Source organism: Danio rerio, chromosome 7, assembly GCF_049306965.1.
Source record: "Danio rerio strain Tuebingen ecotype United States chromosome 7, GRCz12tu, whole genome shotgun sequence".
Classification (NCBI taxonomy): domain Eukaryota; kingdom Metazoa; phylum Chordata; class Actinopteri; order Cypriniformes; family Danionidae; genus Danio; species Danio rerio.
In genome coordinates this window covers 40,931,791-40,946,037 of record NC_133182.1, presented here as the reverse complement: position 1 = coordinate 40,946,037, position 14,247 = coordinate 40,931,791, and the positions used below count along the sequence as shown (strand labels likewise).

The following is a 14,247-nucleotide window of genomic DNA, read 5'->3' as shown; positions in this document are numbered from 1 at the left end:
CTTTTCAGCCTGCGACCTCTGAAATAACACTGCCAGTGACTCGCGACCCCCAAAGATTGCGTACACAACAATAGGCCCATATAAACATGAGCATGTTGAAAACACAAAAAAATGCAACAGACTAACATCCATATCATTTTTATAGTCATTTATTAATTTGTTTGAATTAATATTATCCTCAACTAAAGAAACTGGTGGGCATAATGTCTAGCATAAGTCTATTCTTGGTTTAATTTTGAAAACCCCCACTCAGAGATCATCCTAAATGTTCTGTAGTGACTGTATTCATTTTTAATGTAATTAATTGCTATAAAGGTATCAGAAAGGTAACCTGGTGCTATAAAATCAATCTGTTGCATCTGACGCTATTGCCGTGGTGTTAATCTAACGTAAACGCACTGATCCTTTAAAAAAAATTATTTAAAGACTGATGGCTTTTCATTTACATGTTGTTTTCTTACTATTTAAAAATGACTATTTTTATCTTCTGTGGGTTATGGAAAAAATTTGGTAATTCTAATAGTTTAATCAAATTTATTTGACTTTTGGAAATCATTAAGTGACCCCCTGTCCTTGTCTTGCAACCCCCCGGAACCCCACTTTGGGAACCACTGGATTAGCCTATTATCGCATGACAGAAGTCTGCTACTAGTGTTTAGCAAATGTAGAACTTTTGGGAAAACGGAGACAAATAAGGAACAAAATGTGAATTTATTTATTTATTTATTTTTTTCCTCCATAAGCACACTTTAAAGATATATCACTCTCTAGGGGGCAGCATGCATGTTATAAAAATGTCTGTAACATTGTTTTAAGATAAAATGGCAAAAATGTCCCTTTAATTAAAAATGTGCAATAATTCTGCAGTAACAGTAAAAGCAGACTGCTATTTACTTTCCGCTTCATTAATGCAGTAAACGGTGGCCATGTGCACTCATTTCCTCTGTGTTCCTCAATTGCCTTCGACACTTTCCTCTGCAGATGCCCTGTTCCACTCAGTCACTGAGCGCAGGGAGACGGTGCCTGTCACACACTCATCTATTTTTGTCTTTTCCAGGTGGTCGAGCTCAAACCAGGGGGAAAGGACATCCCGGTAACCACAGCCAACAGGATAGCCTACATCCATTTAGTGGCCGATTACCGTCTGAACAAACAGATCAGAGCACATTGCCTGGCCTTTCGACAGGGTCTGGCCAACGTGGTCAACCTGGAGTGGCTGCGAATGTTTGATCAGCAGGAAATCCAGGTGAAACTGTCAGCAAAAGTGTCTGAACACAAAACAGTCAGAGTGGATTCATAATTATAACAATGACTTCAGCAGATATTATCTGTTTGTAAGTTTTAATCATAAAATAAATGAAGGATTTTTGTCTATTTCCAGGTATTGGTTTCTGGTGCACATGTGCCCATCTGTTTGGAAGACCTGAAGAGATTTACTAACTACTCGGGTACAAGTCTAAGATTTTGTTACTATGGGGGAGCTGGAAAGATGATGGTGATGGTTAGATGGGAGATGCTTATCATTGGAAAACCTATAATGCGATCTTGGCCACGTGAAGCATGTCTTAGCTAATCAAATGACTGCTTTCCCTTTCCTTTGTATTGCCATAAAGGCAGCATTAGCTGTTATGCTTTTTAGGCTAATGATTTTAGACTTGCCTTTAATAGGCTTTGCTACAAGTACACAGTCACATTTTATGTTTGTCACTTGGTTTTTATTTTAGATTTTGCTTGATTTATGAGCTTTTTTTTTTCAGTGATGCCAGGTTGCGATTTACATTTTGTTGTGTTTTCTGTATTTAATTAGCAAGAGAGTTGTTAATTTGTAATAAAGCTTATTGATGCTTAACATAAAACTGTTTATTTGGTTTGTATAGATTTTGTTTGGTAGCACTTTTAAAGGCTGGAAGGACACTATACAATTTCTCAGATTTGTGCCCCAATTGAAGAAGCTAGTTTTTGAAACTCAATCATTCTCAAGACTTTGCTTATTTTAATTAACTAATTCTTTCATCCAATTTGTGCAGTTTATTATAGACATAGTAGTTTTTTTTTATCAAAGCATTTCATATTTTGCTCTAATATTAAAGCATAAATGACTATCATTTGAATGGTAAAAATGCTAAAGTAAAAATCTTTTACCTGGTTAACAGTACATTTTCTTAATATATACTGTGAATAACCATATATTAAATTTGACAGAATTCCCTTTATAATGCTCCACTTTTTTTTATCTTCTTCTTATACCATATTACTATGGTTCTTTTTTTTTTTTTTTTTACTCATCAGTGATGCTCAATAGTTTTAAGAGTTTTAAAGAGTTTTAAGTGTAGATGTTAGTATTTCAAAACATTGGTGTTTTAACACTTTATAAATAAATGGTTTAATATATAAATACATGAATGTACCGTTTTTTACAGTTACTATTTAACAGTAAATATTAAAATGGACTACATTATAATTTTTTTTTTTTTACAGATTTTGACAGAAAAAAAACAATTTTACAGATTTTTTTTCTTTTTCTTTACAATATGTCAAAATGTTTTTATCATGTTTAGCAGTAGCAGCACATAGCTGAAATGCTGTATCCTCTGATCATTGAGAAGTGTTAGTTATGCTAGACTAAAGAGTTCTATTTCTAACTTTGTTTTCCTCGTTTGTTACTCTGCCTAGGTGGTTATTCGGCAACTCATCCAGTCATCAAAATCTTCTGGGATGTAGTGGAGAGCTTCAGCGATGAGGAGAAACGCAAGCTGCTCAAGTTTGTCACAAGCTGCTCACGACCTCCGCTCTTGGGCTTTAAGGTTAGTGACTTTGGCAAAAACCATGTCATAACACGCGACAATATTCCAGAGAAAAGCAATTTGGCGGTCTGCACTAAAGTCAATGCGACACAACAGAAGCATTTAAATACCAGCCATTTATTTATATATCAGCCAATGCACTGCCAACGAAATGGTAAGTGTTATAATCGAATTAATACATAATTAACCTATTTGACATTATTAAATGTACATGGGCTGAGTGACTAATGTGGTTTGCAGTCACAGTTCTGACTTTTCTTTTCAAACCATTTGCTAGTTGTGTTATTTTTATGATCTGAAGTGAACTATTTGCTGCTGCTTTCAGTAGTTTGGAAGTAAATGTCACATAATGGTACTCAAATTGGTAGCATTTAACACTGAATAAAGCACATCATCTGTCTGAGGTGAGAATTGCCATAGTAGTTTATCATATTGTTTTGTTGTGGAAATAGAAAATGTTTCTAAAATAGAAATTTCGTACATCACTGTTGCAGATGGTTAGAACAAAAACATTTAAACTTCAAAAAGATAACGTATTCGCATGTTGCAAGCTGCGTTGCATGTTTTTAGGACAGTGTAACCCTAAATCATAGGTCTCAAACTCAATTCCTGGAGGGCCGCAGCTCTGCACAGTTTTCCTATCAAACACAGCCAGGCCCGGATTGGCTAATCGGGAGGACCGGGAGAATTCCCGGTGGGCCGGTCCGTTTTTTGGCCGCGAGGGCTGGTATCCCTAGCTCCAGAATTGGTTGCGCTCAGCAGTCACACTTTTTAAATTAATTTATTTATTTACTTGACCACAGCCTTTTTATTCATTATTTTACCGCAACTCTACTCTTTTTATCTATTTTCTCGCAGCTCAGTGAGCAAGTTGCAGCCTGCAGGTTAATGATGAGCACGTTAGTTATCAACCCCGCAGACCCGGGTTCGATCCTCGTCTGAGTAATTTTAATTTTTTTCATTTTTATTGTTAAGACATATAATACTGTTAGGGTTGTTGAACATTTGAAGTTCTAAAGCAGCTGTTTTCTCAAAGAAAGACGTGATAGTGTCATTAGATACTGAATTGGAAATGACCTTATTTTAATATAGTCAGTCGTGAACTGAGGTGGGCCGGTCTGAGGCTTGAAACTCCAGGGCTGAAAAGGAGTCCCACTCCGGCCCTGAACACAGCTGATCCAAATAATTGAGGTGTTCAAAAGAGTCATGAACATCTTCATTAGTTGGATCAGTTGTGTTTGATTACAGTTGGAGCAAAATGTGCAGAGCTGCGGCACTCCAGGAATTGAGTTTGAGACCTACAGTATGTCCTAAATGAACCCACTAAAAAAATACAAAAGCATAAATGTGATTTCAATTAACATCGGGTTGGTTGTATTATGTCTGGACTGTAATGAGCTAATGTTTTATCTGAGATTGTAAAAGACCTCAAGTGGCTTGACTAGAAAAGTGAAATGTACAGACACGACCCAACCCTCGTTTGAGCCACATCAGTATGACTCAAAATTCTATTACCACATATAGAGTTCAGTTCAAGTTCATGCCAACTCACACCTGCTGATGATTTTGTCCCATTTTTTTTTTTTTTTGCATTTTTATTCAATAAAGTTATCAGCATCCCCACCACAAAGACGTCTGCTCCCTGTAAGGTGTGCTGCCCTAACTGGGAAATAATGAAGTGAACAAAATATGTTTTGTCGCAGAATGTCGTCATTAATTTGCACAAGGGTGTGTGAGCAAACAGGCTCATTGTAACAAATCATTTTCACATTATAACAGCTATCAGCACAGGCCTTATCTTGGGCTGTGTTTGTGCTGGAGAGGTTGTGACCCCCAGCATTGAAATGTTATTTGGGGCTTTGCCAAGTGCCACTGGCTGTGTGAAATCTATCTGACTGGTAAATTAAGAAAAAAGGTATAAAGACCCTGTTAAAATTCAAATGTATTTCTCTCGATACTGACTTGTATGTACGTTTTGGGATGAGAGAGTTACGTTTGACTGTACAGTAAATGAAATGGAGCTTTCAAATGGTTCTGGACCCATCTCTGGGGCATTTATATTATTACTATAATATTACTATATTATTTATATTATTACAAAAATATTTTTTACTTATTTGATTCATTTTGGCTGGAATAAAAACAGTTTTTAAGTTTTTAAACCCTTTTAATGTCAACATTATTAGCCCCCTTAAGCAATATTTCTTTTTTAATTGTCTACAGAATGAACCACTGTTATACAATGACTTGTCTAAATACGCTAGCTTGACTATTTAACCCAGGTAAGTCTTTAAATTGCACTTTAAGCTGAATACTAGTATCTTGAAAAATATCAAGTCAAATATTATGTACTGTCATCATGGCAAAAATAAAATAAATTATTTAGTAAAACTACTATGATTAGAAATGTGTTGAAAGAAAATCCTTCGCTCCATTAAACAGAAATTAAAAAAAATCAAATAATTAAAATTTACCAGCTTATAATTCTGACTTCAACTGTATATGTCAGTGTGCAGTATGCCAGTTGTGCTTATTGAAAAATCGAACAAAAGATGTGTTTTTCTGCCTTTCTTAAACTAACCAAGTACAGTAATAGTCATTTCATTGACTTTATTAGATATTTTAATAGCCGTCATCAGTTAAAGCGGATTACTTTAGCCTGTATGAATTTGGGTGGGGGGAAATTGTGGCATCGGAGCAATTCCACAGATATGTGTTACTGCCAAAATTAAAGTGGGTCCGTTTAATGAATTTGACTTTGGTGCAGATGCTCTGAGGAAGGGATGGAAAAGAGGAGTAAGAGGAAAAAGACGAAGAGAGACGGATCAAGGGGAGATGGCCTTCCACCCCGTCTGCCTCTTCAGCCAGCTCAGCCTTAATTAGGTGCCGTTAAACACCCTAGAATTCATTAGGGGAGAAATAGCCCTGTCACGGCGAGCTATTTAAAAAAGATGATGGATACCCTTTTTTCAAAATGATGGCTCCCATCGTGACACTTTCTCGATAAGCAACGATACTTTAATACCTTAATTGTTAGAAAAATTGGCCCGTTAAAGCAGGTTTAATCAGGTTCATTTTGGGGTTGAGCCTTGCAGCCGTGGGGAGAGTTTTTTCATTAGGCCCATCTCGTTGCGTTATCTGTATTATCAGTGTTTTGCAACATCATTTGGAAGTCAGTAGATAATATTTTAAAAATGCACAGATTCATTCTTACTTAAATTGCTTAATATGTCATAAATGGGAAATGTTCCCTGTATCATCACATTCAATTAGGAATTACATAAATCATGTAAATGATGTAATATTTCCAACAAAATGGCCCTATTTAAGAAATCAAAAGTAATAATGTCCATCACTGGATATTACTGTTGGATGTTTGCATGAGGAAACATTAGTCAAATAATAAAGGTTTTACTACTTAGAAGCTACCTTGCTCTCTTGTACCATTAAACCTGATAATCCTCTCTGGAATTCAGCCTCTCTCTCTGTGAATAATAAGTGCCACCTACTCAAATTTGATTGGCCATCTCTAACTTTTAACTTCCATCCATTTAGTCAGTTATAGGGCAGGACTTGTCCTCAGTGTCTATGATAGTTACCATCCTGGTATAAAGCACTTTATAGACCATTTCAATGTGAGGATGTCATTGGTCCATGAACATTTCCTGCTTGTTGTCAAACTATTTCACTACTTGATGTTATAACAGCTATTGTAGCATTATTTATCAAAATGTGGAACTTTTTGGACTCTCAGACACTATGGAAATTTAGAATGTAAAACAGGAGACACGTCAGGACCATTGTTATTGTTTACATCCCTTTAAATTGTTATGATCTAATACTTTCTATATTTAATGCGAGGAAGGATTTGTATTCTTTGTATCAGTACTAATTATTATAAATCCCGAGTTTTGATTCACATATAGTAAAAAGAAGTCAAACATCTATTTGCATTTTTTGGAGCTGAATACTAAAACTAAATCCAGCACAGCACTCCCACTCTAGCATTAAATTCTCTTAGCACAAACAAGTTACATTGTATGACTAGCACTTCTTGTTTGTATTCTTAATTGTAATTGCTTTAGACAAAAGCTAAATCAGGGGTTCCCAAACTATTCACAAATAATAATGGCAGTGCGACCACCAATATCCTCTGAGGTGGTAATAAATATAGCAACAGTGCACACACACCAATAGGCACAAGTCTATTCTTCATTTACGTTTATTTTTTTTTAACTTATGTGAGTGCTGTAAATGTGCCAGAACATTTAACCTGCTGCCATAAAATCAGTCTGCTGCATCTGACACTATCCGCGTGTTAAGTTGTGACATGGAATACTGTTTCCGGGTATAACCCACTAGTCATTTGAATTAAGAAAATATTCATCTATGACTACCTTTTAGTCATATGACACATTCAAGTGAAAAATATTATTCAATATTCAAATATTATTTACTGCCAACATGGCAAAGATAAAATGAATCCGTGATTAGAAATGAATTATTAAAACTATCATGATTAGAAATGTTGAAAAAATCTGCTCTCTATGGAAGAGAAATTTGGAAAAAATAAAAAATAAACAGGGAGGCTAATAAATCTGACTTCAACTGTGTGTGTTATTTTTTTTTCCTGTTTAACAGAGAACAGATTTTTTTAACACATTTCTAAACATAATAGTTTTAATAACACATCTCTAATAACTGAATTATTTATCTTTGCCATGACAGTAAATAATATTTTACTGAAAATATTTTTAAAGACACTTCTATACAGCTTAAAGTGACATTTAAAGGTTTAACTTGGTTAATTAGGTTATCTCTGTGTGTGTGTGTGTGTGTGTGTGTGGGGTTATTGCAATTGTGATTTTCAAACCTTTCAAAAACCTTTTTTAAAAAGTGCTTTGTAAACCTTTATTATTACCATTTGTTGAGTCTTCTTATACAGTTCGGTAGAGTACTTGGACCCGGAAGCCGCTTCGCGTGATAGATTGATGGATTTTTTTTTTTTTACCTAAAAGAAAATATTTCGAAGAATTTCAAACCTGTAACCATTGACTTCCATAATATTTGTTTTTCCTACCATGGATGTTAATGATTACAGGTTTTTAACATTTTATAAAATATCATCTTTTGTGTTTAACAGAATAAAATAACCACTTGGAACCACTTGAGTGTGAATAAATGTTGAGTAAATTTAAATATTGTTATGAACCATCTTTTTATGGGTGCAAAAAAAGCGGAATGTTTTAATAGACAACAATTATCGTTAAATTGATAATGTGCAGAGGGTATCTGTGGTATGTTAAGAAGTCTGCATTCTCAGGTTTGATTTTTAACATTTCAAGTGCACAAACTGTAAGGTATTATGTTCTTAGTCTTGACTAAATTGAAGCTGACTTAACTGAAAAATTCATTGCATTCATTTAGTCCCTAGAGCATCTGTTTGGCTCATAGGAGTAATGTATGAGTCCCATAACATTATTTAGGCTGTTTGTTTGGATTTGCAAAAAGAAGTATAATTTTTTTTTATCCTTTTTTATTTTCTCAATTTCATCGATGCTATTGACGCTCATGAGAATTTCCACTGTCTCTATTTGTAGGAGCTGTACCCAGCCTTTTGCATTCACAACGGAGGCACTGACCTGGAGCGCCTCCCCACCGCTAGCACTTGCATGAACCTTTTGAAGCTGCCAGAGTTCTGCGACCCTCAGCTAATGAGGAACAAGCTGCTCTACGCTATCGAATCGTCCGCTGGCTTCGAGCTCAGCTGAGGGAAAACCACAATTCCTTGATGGCCTTAAAACTCAGACAAGAAGCTGCGGCCTTCAGTTATAGTGACCAGCGAGGAAATAAACAGCTAGTCCATCCGCTGTGGATCTACAGTGATTCGCAGAAGTTGTGGCATGAACAAATGCGCTCCGTTTTATTTTTTACTTCAAATAGATTAACATGTAAATAACACATTTATAAATTCCAAGCAGCATCCAAGAAAAGCACTAACACTGAAGCGGAACATCTGAATGTTGAAAATACTGAGGGAATAAAACGGCAACGGAAAATCGACATGCAGATTTACCTTTAGTTTTTGCATTGCTAACATCAAAGGCAATCTTTTAAGACGATGCCATTTTAAGGTTGCGACTGCTCCTTGTCACCATATAGTGCAGCACATATTGAGTGTCTATCAATAAAGATGCATGCATTAACCTCGCTGACTCGAGCTCAAACATAAGCTTCTACGATGTAACAGCATGGCGAAAATACAAACATTAGCTTCATACAAACGCTCATGCCTTGACACGGGGCCTGCTAATAAAATTCTGAGCTATTAATTTTCCTGGCTAAAAAGATGACTTTATAGCTAATGTGCCCAACAAAGAAGTTTAATCGAGTCATGGTGGGATGTGTGAGTTTAACGGGTGGTAGGACAGAAAATGGCGTGCAGTCGTCTTGTTTTTAATCATGTAGAAATGATGAGTTTTACCGACAGAATGGAGCTGCAGCACACAGTTTGATATTTCAGTGCAACAAACAGGCCCGATTGGAAGAATTCAGGCCTTATGATCCATTGCGTTTAACCAAAATAAATTTTCAACACATTTTGATCTTGGCATTACAGCAATGGATGATGATGCTGATGTTTGTGCAATAAAATTAAACCAGAGATTTTGAGGACATGCAGGTTGTTTTTAGGCTAGTGGTTCAAGGAGGGTTTTTTTTGATGAATGAAGTATAAATATGACTTTGAAGCCTTTATCTGGACACTAATCCAACGTCTGCTGTAGCACAGAACAATTCAGATAAACACACTCTGTAAAAAAGGTCTGTAAATTAGCATTTTTCTGTATTTTGCCATTCATGTTTGTTCTTTCAAGTTTATTTAGGCTTTTGAATTGCATTCGGAGATTTTGATCTTTCCTCTAACAACTTCTGATGTTAAAAAGTTTGATAAAGTGACTTTTAACTCTGACATTTTTAGTAGTTTGAACTGATGCTGAGTGTGTAAATTACAGTTCAAAAACCTGGTAATAATGTACCAGAGCCACAGATTTATTTCTGCATATTTTATTTCTTATTCAACGAATTGTTTCATTTCGTTAAACCGCACAGTTGAATTTTTCACATCAAAAGTCATCAAAGCAGAGATCATTATGCAAAACGCAAATAAATGGAAAAGCTGTGAATCACAAAATACAGAAAGCGTTAATTAACAAATCATTTGAGCAGTGCAAGACTCGAGCGTTTACTTTCAACATCCTCCGATTGCTTCATTTGTTTTGCTGCTACTCGCCGGGTTCTGAAAGGACATGTTGGTTGTTTGATTGGCAGAGAGCTGAAGATGATGTATTTGTGAATATGTACATGTCTACATCTTTTAACGTCCGCACAGCATTTGTACAAGACTTTTCATTTGTCTGCTGTCAGTAGTCACCTGTTCCTCAACACCCGACGTCATACAGGTGCTGAATATCTGAGTGTAGATGTGTAGAGTTTGTCTTGATGTTGGTGATGAGAATGACAAGTGATTGCAGTTGTGTGTGTAAAAAAAAAAAGTGTGCGTTTACTAAAGTGTACATGCCCTGAATGACAAAGACGACTCTTCAATCTGTGTATCAGAGGGTATGGCAGTTATTAAATATGTTTTGGGGTTTTATTTGCACCGGAGAGGTTTCTGAATCTTTTGTTGAAACTGAGTAAAAACTCTGATGCGCTTTATGGCCTTTGACATATAATTAAAGAAACATCCAGTGATGGAACAAGAAAGGAGGCTTATGGAGAGCACCGATGCATTATCCGGACAACATAAATTAGGGCTCGGAGTGTTTGACATAAATCTAATAGGGCTCTGCAATGGGAACTTTTTTTTTTCCTTTCTCTCCTTGGCTCATCTCCATGTATTCTCCATATACGCCGCACTGTAATAAGTCTCTGGACTCCTCCTCCCTCTATGACCAAATCTCTAGCATTTTAGCAGCAATCTCAGGCGGTGGTAATTGGGTCTTAAAAAACCAACTTGTCCTATAGCGATGAAGGATTGGTCTTAATTATGGGGAGATTTATTTGGGCCTATTACCTTATAATGGATTATTGCTCGCAAACTTAATGCCTCTGGCCATCCATCACATCCACGTGCGAAGATATAGCAAAGGTATTTTATATAGCTTTTAGAAATGTTATTATTGCACTTAGGGTCAAGTCATTTCACGCCGGAATATGAAAGCGGAGAGATTTCATTTCAGAGAATTCATTAAGAACAATTAATGGGTTTTATAAACCCTTTGCGGTTAAGCGGGTCTGATTGCTTTTTTTTTTTTTTTTTTTTTTAACAGTAAGTGAAAAGATTCTAATGTAGATCGTCATCAATCTTGGTTAAGCATTTCCTATTTTAATTTTATGAATTAAATATGTTTATTTAAAGATACAAGATAGTTTAATTTTTCAGTTTGTGGCACCCAAAACTGGATTTTCTTTGAATATTTGCAGCTAAAATGACCACTTTTCTCTTGACTTATAGTTTATAATAATAATAATGAATAATTCATGCTTGGTAAAACAAATGGTTGTCTGCAAACTCCTGACATGTTTTTATTTTAAATCTTGAAAAAAATGTCATTTAAAGCATAAAATTGTAATCGGTCAAATTAACAAATTATATAAGAATTAATCAGAAAATGGGGATCTGCTATGGTCAATGTCATGCCTATGAATTATTAAGAACTTTTTTACAGAACAAACTGTGGTCAATGACTTGCTTAGTCAAGCTAATTAACTTTTAAATTGCACTTTAAGCTGAATAGTATCTTTTAAATAACTAGTAAAATATTATGTATGGTCTTCAGGGCAAAGACAAAAGAAATTAGTTATTAAAGGCCTTTGAAAATGTTATATTTTTAAAATATTTCCGTTAAACAGCACTTGGGAAATATTTGACAGAGTTACAGGAGAGCTAATCCTTTTGTATGTAAGAAGAGAGGAAATGTCTTGTTTTTGTTTGTCTTTTTAACACTTTACATTTTTACCAATTGTCATATTGCACGATAAAACAAGCAAATGACAGCACAATTACAGTTAACTTAAAAGCATAGGTCACCTAAAGATAGAACTTCTGTTAACAGTTGCTGATCCCCAACAACTTGCATAGCCTAGTACATTTTCCAAAATATACAAGTGGGGAGCAGCAACAATGTGCTTTCCCACATTCATCATAAATTTTAGCATAAGAAATATGCTAAATAATTAATAAATTTCATAATTGCCTAATAATCTGTCAATACATAATACTTATTATTATAATAATGATGTAATACAATTTCTGTGATTTATAAACATTTTGTCTTCCTACAGTTTTTTGCTCACGTGTAAATTAAATAATCGATTAATTACCGCATATAGACAAATTCTTCAATTCGTTTACTACATTAGAGGGCCAAGGGCGCCTCCTTGTGGAGGTTCATTTCCACAACAGGAAAAGAGCCATATTTTAATAAATGCAGCATTTATATACCATGAATGGCCTCTGATTTGAGATAAAAGTCTAACTGAATAGGAAAGAAGACACATATTCGTATTATTATTTTATTACTATTAAGACTATACACATAACTTTGTGCAGTGGTGTAAAGTTGTAATATGTTGTAGTCTTAATATGAAATCTTGGTTATATAACACGGAATTCATGACTAACAATGGTTAAACACTAGTAAAGTGATATATTTTTAGAATAATAAGATAATATTACCTTGGTAATGTCACATGTGTGTTGTCTAAAGCTTTAATAAAATAAATAAATGAATAAAAACTCATTACTAACAGAAGGACATTTTCACCCTCTGCTGGCCAATACTTGCAAATGCAGCACACGCTTCCAACATACTAGTTCAAGTATATACAGTACAACAAAGGCAAAGCTGTATCATAAACACCTGTTTTACTTAACACTGTTGTTATGGTTCTCAAAACTCACAACATTTTTAATATTTATTTATTTATAATTGTCTACAGTCTGTGGCGTATCACTCATGTTATTTGTACATTGTAGTTTATAGAAGTTTCTAAATGTAAAATATATAGTTGATACACCGGCATTTACAGAATGCATCTTTACAACGCAAACATTGGGTAACTTTTTTCCTTTAAACAGGATAGTCCAGTCAAAAATAGAAAACCTGTCCTCATTTACTCAAGCTCGTTTCTATAGTTCTACACTGGTGTCAATTCCTTTCTAGAACACAAAAGAAGATATTTGTGAAGAATGCTGGTAGTTTTTGTTTTCATTGACACCCACAAAATGGCAACTGAAACTTAAATACCAAATACTGTTTAAAGGTTGTTTTTTTTTTGACAATTTGAAAAAAACATACATCTATAAATGCATACATTATTTAGCTTACTAAAGAGGGTTGTAAATACAGGGTATTGAGTGAATAATGAAAAAGCCTTTCCAAGTGGTTTGGAATGTAGCCACTCTCATAAATAATCGCTCTTATCTTAAGCTTCCAGTCCAGGATCCAGCCTTCACACACAGCAGGAAGGACAAGGCAACATTTGAATTCAAATCTATGCATCACATCCTGTCTACTGAAACACATTCACACAGTAACACTCTGAAGGACACATTAACATATCCATCTATGCCTATAAACTAAAACATGTATCTAAACCGTTACATATACTTTGGAAATATGCTAAAAACATAGCACAAAACATTAATTTGTTTTATACAAAAAACAATAATTTTATTACTGATAATTTTACACACTCTTTTTTTTTTAAATAGATACAAAGGTGAACATGATCTGTCAAAACACTCCGTGAGCTTGAGGGTTATAAAAAAAGAAAATTAAAACCTGCATTAATTTTCAACATAATAGAAAATTTATAAGTAAACAAAATCATGATTTAAATGGACAAATATATGATAAACGGATTAAAAAATGTCCACATACATCAACTAAGTGTGGTGTATTCATTGGCATTTACATTTTATTATTTAACTTTGTCCAAAGTTTTTTTTTATTTTGTTTTATTATAACAAAATGAAACATTTACATTACGTTATATCACATTACATGCCAGGGATTAAAACAGAAAAGTATCTTTTAACAGATTCAGTTTTTACAGCTTTCTTGTTAGTACATTCAGAAATCAAAGATATATAAAGATTTAGATCTTCAAGAAAAATCTGAAAGAAAGGTTTACGCTTACAAAATTTACACTTGTGTATAAAATATTTGGCCAAAAATATAATGAGATTAAATAAATAAAAAGCATCTGGATGTTCATTTTGATGGTTGTATAATATAATACCAGTTTCATAGTTTTTGTTTGTCCAAAGTGTTAACAGAAAGGAATGAAAAGATGACACATCATTACTATTATTATTATGATGCTTTTCAAAAGTCTGGACTCCTTACTTTATTTTATTAATGTATCTTTAAGCAAT

General features: G+C 34.4%; 1 protein-coding gene across 1 annotated transcript in view; it reads left to right on the top strand.

Moving 5' to 3' along the window:
- ube3c (ubiquitin protein ligase E3C) overlaps window positions 1-10,509 on the top strand; it is a 43,899-nt gene extending 33,390 nt beyond the window's left edge. Inside the window, 4 exon segments of the mRNA NM_200473.2 lie at window positions 1,058-1,246; window positions 1,382-1,448; window positions 2,674-2,804; window positions 8,405-10,509. Coding sequence (NP_956767.2) covers window positions 1,058-1,246; window positions 1,382-1,448; window positions 2,674-2,804; window positions 8,405-8,575 — 558 coding nt within the window. The 3' untranslated portion in view covers window positions 8,576-10,509.
- Window positions 10,510-14,247: the final 3,738 nt, after the last annotated feature.